This window comes from Mauremys mutica, chromosome 12, assembly GCF_020497125.1.
Source record: "Mauremys mutica isolate MM-2020 ecotype Southern chromosome 12, ASM2049712v1, whole genome shotgun sequence".
In the NCBI taxonomy this organism is placed as follows: Eukaryota; Metazoa; Chordata; order Testudines; family Geoemydidae; genus Mauremys; species Mauremys mutica.
The window spans coordinates 28,532,180-28,548,645 of NC_059083.1; the positions used below are offsets into that span (position 1 = coordinate 28,532,180).

At 55.0% G+C, this 16,466-nt stretch overlaps 1 protein-coding gene across 1 annotated transcript in view; it reads right to left on the bottom strand.

Annotated features, from left to right (window-relative positions):
- Positions 1–691: 691 nt before the first annotated feature.
- The window catches only part of LOC123346104 (butyrophilin subfamily 1 member A1-like), a 28,550-nt gene continuing 12,775 nt past the window's right edge, over positions 692–16,466 (bottom strand). Inside the window, exons 6-8 of the mRNA XM_044983326.1 lie at positions 9,573–9,593; positions 9,442–9,468; positions 692–1,313 (exon numbers count right to left, since the gene is read on the bottom strand). Coding sequence (XP_044839261.1) covers positions 754–1,313; positions 9,442–9,468; positions 9,573–9,593 — 608 coding nt within the window. The 3' untranslated portion in view covers positions 692–753. The remainder of the gene's footprint in view (positions 1,314–9,441; positions 9,469–9,572; positions 9,594–16,466) is intronic.

Genomic DNA, 16,466 nt, shown 5'->3' on the forward strand with positions numbered 1-16,466 from the left:
TAAAAGGAGTTCAAAGATTATTTTATAATCTCGTGTGAGTTAATTTAAATGTACTGCTTAATTAATTCTATCATTTTTTCAACTATTAATTTTCAAAGGTGTAGTGCAAGTGCTCTGCCTTCCAGAGAAAACCAGTCAAGAGGGAGAGGGGGAGAGGGAGAGAGAGCAGCTGCACATGTGTGTAGTTGTGATGTTTATGACTCATGTACATTGTAACTGAACAACCAAATCTGACAATTTAATAGTTCATTTTGTTAAGAAAATATTTTGCGTTTCTTGAAATTCCACAGCTGAAATACAAATGACGTTATTTAGAGATGTTAAACTTCACTATAGATTTGAGGGGAAAATAAAACATAAATATAAATATATTTATATGCTTCTTTTTGAAATACTGTTGAAATGTAAATTAAAATATTCTTGTATTTACACCTTGTTACAATAATATTTTCTAAATTAAAATGATCTTTTTTCTTTCATATTTTATATTGAGATTTCACAGGGGTAGAAAATTCTGACAGCAGTGAATGACCCCATCCCCCACCATCTGCTACCCCTGGGGCAGGGGATGGGGAAGGTGGGGGCTGGGGGTTCCCAGGTGTCCAGTTTTCAACTGGAACCTCCAGCTGAAAAGGGAAACTGGCAGTGTCCGGTCAGCACAGAAAGTCCAGTTGCTGCAGTAACTGCCCCACCCCCCGGGTCTGGGAAGAGCAGCAGGGCTGGAAGGGGCCAGTCTGTGCCACGGGGTCACTGTCAGGGACCGAGATTCCCTCCGGCCTCAGCTGGGACCGGGCAGATTATCAGGGGAGCTGCGTTTTCACCCCCGGTACTGAGACCAGGATAGAAATAAGGGCGGAGCGTCCCGGAGAAGGTGTCAGTGAAAGTGAAGAGATGGGACCTGTCAGTCAAATTGTAAAACGAGACCTCGCCCGCCTCATAGTCCAGGAAAATCCCCACCCGGCTGGGCCTGACGCTCACAGGGAGGGGGGTTGGGGGGGAGGTGAGGGCCTCGTATTCCCCATCCCTCAGCCACACGACCCAGTATCCATTCCCAGGTGTGAGTGTGACCTGCCCCTTCCTGCTCACAGATTCCCTACAAACCCCCAGGTTCCATCTCGTCTTGTCTCCCACCTTCACCTCCCAGTAACGCCTCCCGCCCGCGAACCCCTCAGCACCCAGGACACAGACACAAGGATCAAATCTCTCAGGGTTGTTGGGCAGATCCTGGCGTGTGACTCCGTATCTCACACATTTCCGATCCTCAGACAGGACGAGCCAGGGATTTGCTGTGTCCGGATCCAGAGTCATGTCCACTGGGGAGAGAGTCACAGAGTCAGGGCCAGGGGCAGGGGCTGGTCACTGGGATCAAAGGGAAATTAACCTGCATCCCCGTTAATCACTGTGTGTGTGTGTGGGGGGGGGGGTTGTGGCCTGAGGGGAGTCAGGGCCCCTCTGCCTGTGAGGAGACAATGCGGGGTGTAGTAAGAGGAGGCCCTAAGATATAAACCTTGGTATCAGATGCCTGGGATGAGGCCTGAGGCCTGAACTAAAGTAATGGTCAAGACTTTGCTAACATAAAGCAAAGTTAAGCTGTGAGCCAGAGGCAGGCCCTGCTCACAGAAGCTGGCAAGGAAAGGGCTGATACGTACCTAAAAGGTACTGAACATTCACATACTTGCACATTCCACACAGATAATAAAGAACAGGCTGGCCCATCCCAATGACAGGAGCAAAAGGGTAAAATGATGGATAGAGTTGTTTTGATCGAACCAACATGTACAAGGTAGAAGGCGGCACCTTAATACGTAGAGGGGTTGTACCTAGCTACGTGGAAGCATACGTCAGGTGTGATGTGGAACTTGTTTGTATCTGTGTATAAGAATGCATCCCTGGGGCGGTGCCTTTGTCGGGCCGAGGGGGCAGTAGAAAGTCCCGCCAATGACTGAGCCGGGTCCATTGCCAAGAGGCACTTTCTCGTAGTATGCCCTGAGTTAGGCTAAGAAACCTACAGGGAACTGCCATTGTGTCCGAGGTCGCAATAAACCTAGTCAACGTGACTTTGCATCTTACTGGACTCTGTGGCTATTGGGGGTTCTCGTCGGATCTGCTGTGTCAGCTATCTGCGCAGAGCTGGGGCAACACACCGAGGGAACTCATGCACGCAGCCGAGTGATATCAACAAGGAGAAAGCAGAGCACCACACCGGTACTACTCTGACAACACGGGGAAAGGGCAGGAGGAGCGGGGGAGAGGTGAGAAGTTGTCAGGGGAGGTGGGGGAGGGGAGGTGACAGACTGATGCTGGCAGAGGAAAGGGGAGGGGGAGGTGACAGGAGCAGAGGGGGGGAGGGAGGGACATAGGGGTGGGGCAGGCACAAGGGCTATGGGGTGATAAGGAAAGGGAGGGGCACCAGGAGGACAGAGGGGTGTGAAGGGAAGGGCAGGTTCCAGGTGGCTGCTGGTGGGGAGGGGAGGGGTGGACCCCATGGGAGAAGGGGATGGACCCCAGGAGGCTGCGGGGACAAGGGATGGGGCAGGCACCGGGAGGACAGAGGGGAGTGAGGGGCAGGTTCCAGGGCGCTGCAAGGGGTGGGGGGAGGGGTGGGCACCAGGGCAGAAGGAGGAGATGGACCCCAGGGGGCACATAGAAGCAAGGGAAGGGACAGGCACTAGGGGGCAGAGAGGTGTGAGGGAATGGGGGAGCTCCAATGGGGCAGGGGAAATCAAGGGGCGGGTGAGCTGCCAGGGGGTGAGATGATGAGGAGTGGGGAGGTGGAACCATGGGGGGGAGCGAATGAACAGGCATTGGTGCCACAGGGGCAGAATGGGGGGTGAGGGAGCAGGTGAGCAGAAGGGGGGCAGAGGGAGGGGTGTGGAGAAGGGCAGGCCCTAGGGGGGCAGAGGCGTGTGCATGCAGATGTGGGCACCGGGGGTCAGAGGGAGGATGAAGGGAGTGTGGGCCCAGAAGTTAGGAGAGGGTGAGGGGAGGGGTGGGGCAGTGCTGAGGTGAGGGGAAGGGCTGAGACCAGGGGGTCCCAAAGGGGGGCAAGGGAAGGGACTTGCACCAGGGAGGCAGATGGGGCAAAGGAAACAGCAGGCACCAGGGAGGCAGATGGGGCCAGGGCAGAGCTGGGACTTGGGGCAGAGGAGGAGCTGGCACCAGGGGACTGGAGGGGTGGTGAGGGGTGCAGGTGTCCTGGAGCCACAGGGGGAGGGGAGGGGCAGGGGTGAGAAATAAGGAGAAGGTGGCATGGGCGATGGTGGCAGAGGGGCGAGAGGAGAGCAGGGTCAGTGGGGCAGAGGGTGGGGAGGGGCTGGGCACCAGGAAGGAAGGGGCCAAGGGCAGGGTCAGGTGTTGGGGGGCAGGAGGAGGGAGGGAAGGGGCAGGCAGCAGAAGGGTGCGGAGGGAAGGGGAAGGGCAGGTGCCAGGGGATTGAGGGGGTTGAGCAGAAGGGCAGGCACAGGGAGGGCAGAGGAGGGGAGGGAGAAGCACCAGGGGGCAGAGAGGGGTGAGAGGCAGGGCAGGTGGGCAGAGGGAGGTGTTAGGAGAGGGCATTGGGGAGAGGCAGGTGCCAGGGGGTCAGAGTGGGGCTAGAGGAGGGGTGGGCACAGGGGGACGAGGGAAGGGGCGGGTGCCAGGGGTCAGAGAGGGTGGGGAGAGGGGCAGGTGTCAGGAGGGCTGAGGGGGGTAAGAAGGGTGAAAGTCAGGACAGCAGAGGAGGGTGAGGGGAGGGGTGGGAGACATGGCACAGAGGAGGGAAAGGGGAGAGGTGGATGCCAGGACATAGCAGGGGTGTGAAGTGATGGGAGGGCTCCAGGGTGCAGAGAATGTTTGGGGGAGAGGGGCAGATGCCAGGATGGCAGGGGGAGAAGGGATGGGCTGTCCCAGCGGGGCAGAGATGGGTGGAGGGCAGGGGCATGTGCCAGGGAGGAAAAGTGGGAATAGAGCGGCAGGGGCCCAGGGGAGCAGAAAGGGGTGAGAAGAGCGGGAGGGATGTTGGTGAGGGGTCAGAATAGACACAGGGTCCAGGGTCCCTCACAGGGGTGGGGGAAGGGCAAGGGAGGGGCGGGAGCCAGAGGTGGGTGAGGGAGAGGCAGGCCCCAGGGAATCTCTGTTGCTGTCGGGCCATGTGTGGTTGGTTTCTCGCTCAGAGCAGGTCGGTGCTCTCCCCACATACACTGGGGGTGCAGCCCTGCCCCAGGTGGAGCAGCTGGGACTCTCCATGCTGGCAGGCGTCACAAGCCCCACCTTCCAGCCAGGAAAACCCCACAGTCATCCCCTCCCATTGCCCGGTCCAGCCCCACCCCCATGGGGGCAGTTGCCTGGATTGGGCTCACTTGGGGGGCATTATAATGGAAGATTGCAGGAGTGGGTATAAATGAGGACTACTCGGCTGTTGCTAATGAGGCCAGGGCAGTGGGGAGGGGAGGGGGCATTTCCTCTCTTACTGCCCCCTCCATCTGGGAGAAACTGCACCGGGGACCAGTCCCAGTTCACAGCTGCACAGTGCGTCTGCACTAGGGGTTTGCACCGGTGCAGCTACATCAGTGCAAGGAAACCCCGGCTGACATGGCTGAGACACTGCTGTGCCAGGGGCTGTAACCCCTCCCCTCACTGGGGTTATGGATCAATAATTACAGGGTCACTGGAGCAGGGGAGCTGGACTCTGGGCTCCCAGGTGGGGGCCTGACTCACTGGGCTGCAGAGTCATTCTCACTCCCACGCTCTGGCCCAGTGCCCATAGCAGTGTTTAGACACAGGGGGACGTCATCAGACACCTGGAGCCCAGCGGGTCGAGCTCTCATGGAATCACACGGGGGGATTGAACCTGGGGCTCCCAGCTGAGGACCCAGCCACTGGGCTAAAGGCTACAAGGGAAGCGGCGGCACCTTTTTCTCTTAACTGAAACTAGTCAGCAAACCCGACATGGATTCACGAATAGTTTTTCTTGACCGAAATTATAATTTTTCAGCAAATAAACTATTTCTCCAAAACATTTCACCCAGCTCCACTGCAAACCTGTCTGAGCAACTTAGGAGCCCCAATCCCAGTGACTTGCAATGAGAGACTGTCAACATCCCCAGAAACGCAGTTACAGGCAGGCCAGGCTCAGGACATCAGCGATGAAACACTCCAGAGCTGCTGTTTAATTTGCCCTTTGCAGACAAATGCCTCCTGGGCCCAGATCTCACCCCCACAAATCAGGCTGAAAATGGAGACTCGGCTCCCGCCTGAACTCTCTGCCCAGAGCCATTTGTCCCATGGACGATGCTAGCGGCACAGACCCTCTGCAGCTGCACCTGGGCATCTCCCAGAGCAGATAACAGTCACAGAGACCGTCTCAGAGCCCCAGGAGCTCAGGTGTCTCCATCTAACGACTGGGCCAGCCACCCCCCTCACACTCATTAACCAGCCCTGGGACAGACATGCTGGGAAATTTCACATTCAGACTCTGGAGACACTTTGGGTCCTTCTACACAGCCTGCATCAGCGAGTCTTGGAACAGGGTGGACAGATTCAGGCTGGCGGGGCTCCCTCTTGGGAATTAAAAATAGCCGCATAGATTTTCAGGTTCTGGCTGGAGCTCAGGCTCTGAAGCCCAGGGTGGAGCCGGGTCTGCCCCTCACAGTGCAAGAGGGGACATTGTCTGTGTCCACATCCCCTTCACCCCCTTCCTGGGACAGGGAACAGCAGCCCCAGGGCCCCTCCCTTCACCCCCAGGGCAGGGGAGCGAGAGCCCTCGGCCTCCTGGGCAGTGGGGCCTCCCAGCACAGGTTCCTGGGTGAGCGTGAAAGTGTCTCCACTCAGAGAGCTCTGTGCACCCGGCAAATACACAGATGTGCCCATGGATCAGGATCCGGGATGGTGCTCTCCCCAGGAGTGATGGAAGCTCCCTAAAAATAGAGGGGTCACCCACTCATTCCAGCACTTCTCCCTGAGCTCCTGTCCCCGCACCCCTGAACCCTCGCTCTCACACTGCCCCTTCTTCCTGAGCCCCTGCCTTCACCCCACCTCTTCCCCAACACCCTGACCCCCTGGTCTCTGCTCTTGGCTCCCTCCCCCATCCTCGCTCACCCTTACAGCTAGTAAAAAGTGGGAGGGAACAGCCCTCCCATTGGCAAAAGTGATTGGCTATGGCCCCGGCCCCTCTCTTCCAGTGCCCCTTACTCACCCGCTCCCACCCCAGGAGGAGAGGGGGCTTGGGGTAGTGGCAGTGAGTTCAGTGCTGGGGGTACGAGTGGGGTTTAGTTCCCGGCTGCTGGAGCTCTGTGTATTGAGGGTACTAGGACATCACAGCAGCCATGTGAGCCCCTCACTGTCGACATGGCTCAGTCCTGACATCTGCTGGAGCCTCTCCCTGGGGAGGAATCGTCCCTGCAGCCCGTTCAGGCCTTGGCCTCCCTGCGGAGATGGCCGGTGAGGTTGCTGTTAAAGTGAGTTACGATGTGAGCTCCTGTCCGCTGGGAACTGGACTCTGAGACTGGGCTGAGATCGGTGACTGGGAAGTGAAAAGCCCCAGCTGCCCTCACTGCCCCCTGAGCCAGCTGGTTCCCCTTCCCCCCACAGTGCAATACCAGTGATGCTCACACTTGGTGACACCCCCAGTGCCCCAGCGGGCAGGGCGAGGGCCTGTCCAAGGAGCAATGGGCACAATCTGCAGCAAGGGAGGTTGAGGCTGGAGATGAGGAAACACTTTCTAATTCTCAGGGCAGTGAAGCTGTGGACCAGACTCTGAGGGAGGTTGTGGGATCCCCGTCACTGGAGGTTTGTAAGAACAGGTTGGACAAATCCCTGCCAGGGATAGTCTAGTCCCTGACCTAGCGTGGGGGGCTGGACTAGGTGACCTCTCGAGGTCCCTTCCAGCCCTGCATTGCTCTGGTTCTAGGTTACAGCAGTTCCTGGGGCTGGGCCCAGGGGGCTCTAAGCCTGGTGAGTGGCACGTGACAGAGTTAACACTGTTAGTGACCATGGCAGCTGGCAGCTCGGGGTCCCTGCCAGGGGCCTGGGCTGGCATGTGGCTGCCTGTACCATTCTCAGCAGGGTGTTACTGGGCCATGTGAACAGGACCTAGGGTTGGCACCTGTCCATAGGGTTGCCAGGTGTCCGGTTTTTTATTGGAACGCCTGGTCAAAAAGGGACTCTGGCGGCTCTGGTTGTCACCACCGACTGGGACATTAAAAGTCTGGTCAGTGGCGCAGCGGGGGCCCAGGGCTAAGGCAGGCTCCCTGCCTGCCCTATCTCCGTATGGCTCCTGAAAGAGGCCACCAGATCCTTGTGGCCCCTACGCACATGGGTGGCCAGGGAGGCTCCTTGCGCTGCCCCCGCCCCAAGTGCCAGCTCTGCAGCTCCCATTGGCCGGGAACTGCGACCAATGGGAGCTGCAGAGGCAGCGTCTGCAGGTGCGAGGGTGGCATGCAGAGCGTCCCTGGCCACCCATGCACCTATGTGCAGCAGGGACCTGGTGGACACTTCCTTGGAGCCGTGGTAAGTGCTGCTGGGACCCTGAATCCCCTTATGCACCCCTTCCTACACCCCAACCCCCTACCCCAGCCCGGAGTCCCCTCCCGCACCCAAACTCCCTCCCAGAGCCCACACCCCTCACCCCTCCCTCTAAACCCTGCCACAACCCAGAGCCCCTTCCTTCACCCAAACCCCTCATCCCCAGCACTAACTCCAGAGCCCACACCCCCTCCCTCCCTCTAAACCCCTTGGCCCCAGCCCACACCCTCCTCCCACACCCCAACACCCTGCTCCAGCCCGGAGTCCCCTCCCATACCCAAGCTCCCTCTTGGAGCCTGCACCACTCACTCCCTCCAACACCCCAACTCCCTGCACCAACCCAGAGCCCTTTACTTCACCCCAAACCCCTCATCCCCAGCTCCACCCAGAGCCCACACCCCCAGTCTGAGACCTCATCACCTCCCACATCCCAAACCCCTGCCCCAGCCCAGAGCCCCTTCCTTCATCCCAAACCCCTCATCCCTGGCCCCCCCCCCAGAGCCTGCACCCCCAGCCAGAGCCCTAACCCCCTCCTGCACCCCAAACCACTGCCCAAGCCCAGTGAAAGTGACCGAGGGTGGGGGAGAGTGAGCGACAGAGGGAGGGGGGATGGAGTGGGCCTTGGAGAGGAGGAAGGGTAGGGGCAGGGCCTCAGGGCAGGGCAGGGGTGTTCGGTTTTGGGAGATTAGAAATTTGGCAATCCGACCTGTCCAGGTTTTCCCAGGATTGTCCCTTTGTCCATGTCACTCTCCTGGGAAATCTGTGAGTCTGCCCAGGACATGACAAGTCCCAGGTGTGTCAGTGGCTGTAGCGGGGGAGCTGTGGGGTGTCGGTGCCCATTCAAGGGGAGATCTGGGTCCAGATTGCCTGGGAGCGGCAGAGATGGGGCATCTTGGAGCAGTGAGTGAGATCAGGAGCTCAGGGCCAGCAGGGGCCAGTCACCACTGTGTAGGTTCCAGCTGTGGGGGTCACCGCTGGGGGCAGCAGGGTAGATCTGGTGCCATGTCCTGCTGGATGAGGTTGGTACTTGGGGCAGTCCAGGAGCAGGAGCCTCTGGTGGCTGGTGCCCTCTCCCGGGATTCGGATGGAGAGACAGTGCCCGGGTGAGGGGACAGGGGGTGTACATGAAGCAGGCAGGTTTCCTGTTTTGTTGCACCTCAGAGGTGGCGACCCTAACAGGATCCCCAGTGGTGTTTGTGTAACTGCCCTGGGTGCTCCCCTCCCTCCCAGGTCTGTGCGGTTGGATACCCCGGAGTGCATGGACCCCTGGGCCAGTGGTGCTTCAGTGTGTGTGCATGGACACTGGGCTCTCTGATCCCTGCTGGAGCTGCCCAGACTCTCCCAGCATGCACCAGGGCACACACAGTCAGGCACCATGCTGGGTCCAAACACACACACACCTGAACCACGCCTGAGAGGCAGAAAAGTTGCTGCGGCGGCACAATTTGTTGTAACTGGGTCAGGGGAGTGTCACAAGCTGGTTATAAAAACCTGCCCTTGCAGTGGGGACAGGGCCTTCCTCCCCCCAGATCCATGGGACACTGAACAGCTCCTGTCTGGGCCTGTTACGCTAGAAGGAAATTGTGGGCTAAAGCTTGGTCTGAGCATAGAAACCCTGCTGCTGGAAAGAGAGAGCTGAGCAATTCAGTGCAAATGATGGCCAGATAAGTATGTCCATCTGCAGAGCCCAGGTAGTGCCCTGGAAAGGTGACACCAGGGGGCAGTATTCCCTCACCAATCAGCCCTTTCCCAAAGGGGGCATATCCCTGCTCTGCAACAAACCTGGGGTGTCACCTGCCCCTTTCCATTCACCCCAGTGACATTGCTGTTTCCAGCCTATTGAATGTCATAGGAAAATGCTCTGTGCAGGGAAAGGAGCAGAGAGCTCCCGGGGGGAGGTGGGTCTCACCATGGATAAAACACCAGTGGTATGTACAGTACCTGAGTAGAGCTGGGCGCGTCTCCACCCTGCAACCAAACACAGACAGCGGGGTGAGAACGCCCCTGAACACCAACACACTGAGCAGGAGACAATGTCAGACAGGGTGATACAAGGGGGGAATGGAACTTACTGAGCTCAGCCTGGAGTTTGTCTAAAAATAAAACAAAGAGAAATGAGTCAATACCACATAAAGTGACCAGATGTCCCCATTTTATAGGGACAGTCCCGATATTTGGGGCTTTGTCTTATACAGGCGCCTATTACCCCCCATCCTGATTTTTCACACTTACTGTCTGGTCACCCTAATATCACATTATCTTGCAGAAGAGAAGTGAGTCAAAAAGACTTTAAAGCAGGGAAGTTAAAATCCTTAGACTCAGCCTGGAGGCTACATCAGCAACCGGAGCCTGGCACCTCCTGAGCAGCAAAGGAATTAGCAAGGGGAGAAATATTGTAACCCCACCCTGCCAGGTGCAGGAGGTGGTAGAGCCAAACAGGGATCTTTCAGCAAGTGGAAAATATTAACCCTGTGAAGCCTGCAGAAAGGACCATACAGTACATCGGGTGACGTGCATGATGGGAATTTAGAGATTAAAATGGAATTAGCAGAGTGAACGTCCAGAGATATAAAACAAATTCCAGGGAATTATTTCGGTTTTTGATTGGAACACCTGGTTGAAAAGGGACCATCAGTATCAGGAAGCCTGTGAGAGAATCAATGGGACCCCTGGATCAGCAGGGGGGAAAGGGAGCAATTGAGGAGGGTAAGGACAATGCTGAGAGACTGACTGGTTTCTTTGCATCAGTTTCCACCTCAGAGAATGTTGGGGAGACCTGCCCTGGAGCTGCTCTGTTCAGGAAATGAATATCAGGGATTGCGGTGTGAAGAGGAGATACTCGAACAACTGATAAGTTAAAGAGCCAGCAGCCACCAAGAGCAGTGTAGATCCCTGCCAGATGGCAAAACCCAGGAGCTCTCAAATGACATCAGACGATATGGCTGAGCTGCTAACAATAATCATAGAATCATAGACTCTCAGGGTTGGAAGGTCATCTAGTCCAACCCCCTGCTCAAAGCAGGACCAAACCCAACTAAATCATCCCAGACAGGGCTTTGTCAAGCCTGACCTTAAAAACCTCTAAGGAAGGAGATTCCACCACCTCCCTAGGTAACCCATTCCAGTTCTTCACCACCCTACTAGTGAAAAAGTTTTTTCCTAATGTCCAACCTAAACCTCCCCCTCTGCAACTTGAGACCATTACTCCTTGTTCTGTCATCTTCTACCACTGAGAATAGTCTAGATCCATCCTCTTTGGAACCCCCTTTCAGGTAGTTGAAAGCAGCTATCAAATCCCCCGCATTCTTCTCTTCTGCAGACTAAACAATCCCAGTTCCCTCAGCCTCTCCTCATAAGTCATGTGCTCCAGCCCCCTAATCATTTTGGTTGCCCTCCGCTGGACTCTCTCCAATTTATCCACATCCTTCTTGTAGTGTGGGGCCCAAAACTGGACACAGTACTCCAAATGAGGCCTCACCAGTGCTGAGTAGAGGGGAATGATCACATCCCTCGATCTGCTGGAAATGCCCCTACTTATACAACCCAAAATGCCATTAGCCTTCTTGGCAACAAGGGCACACTGTTGACTCATATTCAGCTTTTCGTCCACCGTAACCCCTAGGTCCTTTTCTGCAGAACTGCTGCCCAGCCATTCGGTCCTTAGTCTGTAGCAGTGCATGGGATTCTTCCATCCTAAGTGCAGGACTCTGCACTTGTCCTTGTTGAACCTCATCATATTTCTTTTGGCCCAATCCTCTAATTTGTCTAGGTCCCTCTGTATCCTATCCCTACCCTCCAGCGTATCAACCACTCCTCCCAGTTTAGTGTCATCTGCAAACTTGCTAAGGGTGCAGTACACACCATCCTCCAGATCGTTAATGAAGATATTGAATAATACGCATCTCTCATTAAAATCAGCTACACTCCCGGAGATTCAGAGGACTGGGAATGTTGTACCCAGCTTTAAATATTTGGCTTGAGTAATTCTGAGAGTTACAGCCCAGTGAGCCTTACATCAATGCCTGGTAAACTGGCTGAAACAAGAACTAAACCAGAATTCTAAATCAGCTCCATGAGAATGATAGGAACCAAACCGACCAGCACAGCTGGAAAAGAAAACTGAGGGTATGTCTACACTTAAATCCCTACAGCAGTGCAGCTGCACCACTGCTGCTGGGGGGCTTCAGCATAGATACTACCTATGCTGAGGGGAGGGATTCTCCCATTGTCACAGGTAACCCACCTCCCCCAAAGTCAGTAGCTAGGTTGATTCTTCCATCAACCTAGCACTGTCTACACCAGGGGTTAGCTTTGTATATAAACTACCTCTCTCAGGGGTGTGGATTCACACTCCAGAAAAACGTAGCTACACCAGTATAAATTCCTAGAATAGACTAGGTTTGTGTCTCACTAATTGATTAAATGTCGGTGAGTTTGTCAGTCCAGTATGGCACAAAGGAGAACCCAATGGCATAACTGATGTGGCCTTTCAAAAAGTTTTTGAAAAAGTTCCTCACAAAAAGTTTAAGGAAACTAAGGCTGTCTACACTACCACTTATGGCTCCAAAACTTATGTCACTCAGAGGTGTGAATATTCCACCCCCTGAGCAACATAATTTACACTGACAAGCGTTAGAGTGCACAGCACTATGTCGGTGAGAGAAACTCTCCTGCCCACATAGTTACCGCCACCCGCTGGACGTGAAGCATTATGCCGAAGGGAGAACTCTCTCCCGTCGGCACAGAGTGGCTCCACTGGAGATCTTACAGTGGCCCGGCTGCATTGGTACAGCTGTGGCGTTAGAAGCTCTGTAGTGCAGACATAGCCTAAGTCATCATGGGGTGAGAGGTAAAGTGTTGTCCTGGATCAGAAACCAGCTAAATGACAGAAAACAAAGAGCAGGAATAAATTGTCAATTTTCATATGGAAAAAGATTAGCAGTGGGGAGCCTCAAAGTCGGGTATTAGGACTGTTTAGTCTATTTCAGCAGTTCTCAAACTGTGGGTCAAGACCCCAAAGTGGGTTTTGACCCTGTTTTAATGGGGTCGCCAGGGGTGGTTTAGAGTTGCTGGGGCCTGGGCCCAAAGCCTGAGTCCCACCACCTGGGGCTGAAACTGAAGTCTGAGGGCTTCAGCCCTGGGCACTGGGGCTCAGATTACAGGCCCCCTGTCTGGGACGGAAGCACTTGGGATTCAGCTTTGACCCTGGCCCCCCACCCAGGGAGTGGGTCTCAGGCAGGCTCAAGCTTCAGTCTCCCGTCCTGGGGTCGTGTAGTAATTTTTGTTGTCAGAAGAGGGTCGCGGTACAATGAAGTTTGAGAGCCCCTGGTCTTAGGGCCGGCTCCAGACCCCAGCGCGCCAAGCGCGCGCTTGGGGCGGCATTTTGCCGGGAGGGTGGCAGGCGGGTCCGGCGGACCTTCCGCAGGCATGACTGCGGACGGTTCGCTGCTCCCGCGGCTCGGGTGGACCTCCCGCAGGCATGCCTGTAGATGCTCCACCGGAGCCGCCGGACCAGCAAACCCTCCGCAGCTGCGGGAGGTCCACTGGAGCCGTGGGACCAGCGGACCCTCCGCAGTCATGCCTGCGGGAGGTCCGCTGGACCCGCGGCTCCGGTGCACCTCCTGCAGGCATGACTGCTTGGGGCGGCCAAATTCCTAGAGCCGTCCTTGCCTGGTCTATTGATCAGTGACTTGGAACAAAGGATAAGCCCTAAAGTGGCAACATTTGCAGCTCACACACAATGATTTAGGTTACCAAAGAAATCTGAGTTATTTCAGAGGAACCAAGCTTGGATAACCTGATGGCTGATGAAATTCAGTGTTGATCAATGTGAGGTAACGCACGTTACAAGGATAATCAGACCTGCGCATGCAGGTTATTGGCTTTAAAATATTCAGGAAAAAGACCTGGGCAGCCCTGTGGACACCTCTGTGAAGAGCTTTGCTCAATGTGATCAGGGTGAGATTCTGTGCGCAGAACCTGCAGCCCAGGGGCACTTGAGGGCTCAGGCAGCTTTAAGCGCTGCCCCATATCCTCCTGACACTGGGTGCTCTGGATGCCAAAGCAGCCCCCGCTGTAACTCAGGGCTTGTCTGCTGGGCAAAGTAACACCAGTGTAAAATAAGTTGGGCATTTAAACCACTCATGTTATACCAGCGCAATGCTCCATATGAAACACACTTATCCCATAATAAGAGTGAGTTTTATCTGGCTTAGCTTGTGCCTTTAGTTACAGCAGCGACCTGGGTGCATATGGGCAGCAGCACGGCGCAGGATCTCTGCAGCACCATGCACTGTGGCCCTGCCCCGACACCCCGCTCTTGTTCCCAGTCCCATATTCCCTACACACCTACAATAGGGCTTGTGAGTAGGTCCTCAGAGGGCAGCCTGCAGCTGTTCTCTGCACTGCCTGCACTGGGAATCCTCCCTCAACTGGATCCAGGCCTTCTGGAGCCCAGTTACACTGTTTTGGTCCTTTTACTAACCATAAAGCGATTGAAGTGTGGGTGAAAATCTCATGCTCCATTTATTAAAAGGTGTCCAGCCTTTCTGGGTATGAAGGTAGCATTGAGCAAGTGACCTGGGTGTAAGCAGTGCTCCAGCCCACTGAGATCTACCTGAGTCTGCAGGCAGCGCTGTTTGCTGCTCACACTCAGCACAGTGGCGTTGGGATGGTGACATTAAAGCCTGATCAATGACAATTTAATTGTCACCATTTGCAATTACCTCAATGCTGATCATTTTAACAGAAACATCCAACTTCTGTGCTGCTCCCTCACAGCTGGATGCAAGGACTGATACTGAGGAGGGGGGCAGTGGGGCAATGGCAGATACTGGGGCAGAATGCAGTGGGGCAGCTACCTGTCATCAAAGGTTACTGGGTGAGGAACAGTGAATTCAATTCCCTCCATCCAAATACAGAGTGACCACTTTTATGCTAAACCAGGAAGGGAGAGAGGAGATACATTTCCCTTTCCCTCCCCTCCCCCGCAAACACAAACACACAGCACATGGTCACTGAGAGTGAAATCCTGCCCCTTCCCTCTTTATATGGCTGTGGAAGGGGGGATCCCAAGTGAGAGATCCTGTTAAATACTGGACAAGTCTTATAGTCTCCAGCAATGAGCCTGGCCCATGTGGGCTGCTAGACAGAGCTGCTCAGGCCCCTTCCCCTTCACAGCTCGTCTGTGTCAGTGCGACAGAGAGAGAGAAAAGGGCGAGAGGTTGGATTTCATTCCATCACGTGTAGGGTGAAGTTCCTATTACTGTTGAACACAGCTCCGCTGTAGTTATGAGACGGAGAAACAAAGAGCCAGACAAATGGGTCCCACAGATGGGTCTGTCTGTGGAGGCCTCTGCCCTCTGCATCCCTGCTGCCTGGGGCTGAACTGCAGCGATGGGTGGTTCAACCTGTCCCCACAGGCTGTGGTCTCTATGGGTCATAGTAGCCGACCCTGCTGCTTGAGTCCTAGACCCACTCACATCAGATATGGCTGTTGTGGGAAGGAAGGTCTCTGTTTATCGAGTTCCCTGTCTGGTGCCCTCTGTGCCCATCCCTTGAATGGCCCCAGCTCCCGACTGCAGGGATGGGGGAGGGAAGAGAGTGATGGGAATGGGACTTTGACCTGGGCTGGATAAGGAACAGGGTCTTGCTGGCTCCATCCTAGGCCAGATCCTGATCTTGTGGCTGGTGTCTGCCCCTTGGTCCTAGGGATAACAGGGAAGAGCTCCCCTGGGCGGATAGTGGTAGATAGTGGGTGTCCCAGCAAGGAATGGGGTGGAGGTGCCCTTCCTAAGCTGGATGCTCAGTTCACTATCACCGCTGAGCACAGCCTGAGCGAGAGCATCTTGTGCCCAGTGTGAGCAGCGTGTCAGACCAGCCGTGCAAATCCTGAGTGTGTTTGTGTTATTACAGCATCCTAGCCACAGCTCACCAGGGCAGCTAGTGCGGCGAATTCTCTGAAAGGCCCAGGGAACAAGACAGTGACAGTTAATGGTTCTGATTGTTTAGTGTTTGGAAATGAGCCCAGCATCTCTCTCTCTGGGCACATACACAAACTTTACATACAACTCAAAATTAGTTAATCCCTGGCACCTAAATATGGACTCAACCCACGTAACGTATCTGTTAAAGCAGGGGTGGGACCTTTTTTTCTATCAGGGGCCACTGACCCACAGAAAAAAATAGTTGGGGGCCACACAGCCCCACAGGCAGGGGATGGGGCACAGAGGCTCAGGGATTCCCCTAGGCTCTGGAGTGGTGCCAGAAATGAGGGGTTCAGAGTGTGGGATGGGGCTCCAGGTTGGGGCAGGGGGTTGAGGTGTGGGAGGAGGTGAGGGCTCTGTCTGGAACTATGGGCTTGGGATGGGAGGTTTTGGGTGCAGGAGGTGGCTGAGGGCTGGGCAGGGAGTTGGGGTGTGGGCTCCAGTTGGGGGTATGGGCCCTGGGGAGGGGCCACGGATGGGACCGGGGGTGCAGGAGGAGGTTCGGGGTGCAGGTTCCAGGATGGAGTTTTGGTGTAGGAGGGGGCTCATTGTTCATTTATTTATAAATGGACACAAATCTGACATCAGGAATTATATCATTCAAAAACCAATAGGAGAACACTTCAATCTCTCTGGTCACTCAATAACAGACCTCAAAGTGGCAATTCTACAACAAAAAAACTTCAAAAACAGACTCCAACGAGAAACTGCAGAACTGGAATTAATTTGCAAACTGGACACCATCAGATTAGGCCTGAATAAAGACTGAGAGTGGATGGGTCATTACAAAACCTAATTTCCCCCTGCTGTTACTCACACCTTCTTGTCAACTGTTTGCAATGGGCCAATCTCATTACCCCATAAAAGTGGTTTTTCCTCCCTTGGTATCCTGCTGTTAATTGAATTGTCTTGTTAGACTGACCTCACACTTGGTAAGGCAACTCCCATCTTTTCACGGCTGTGTATTTATACCTGCTCCTG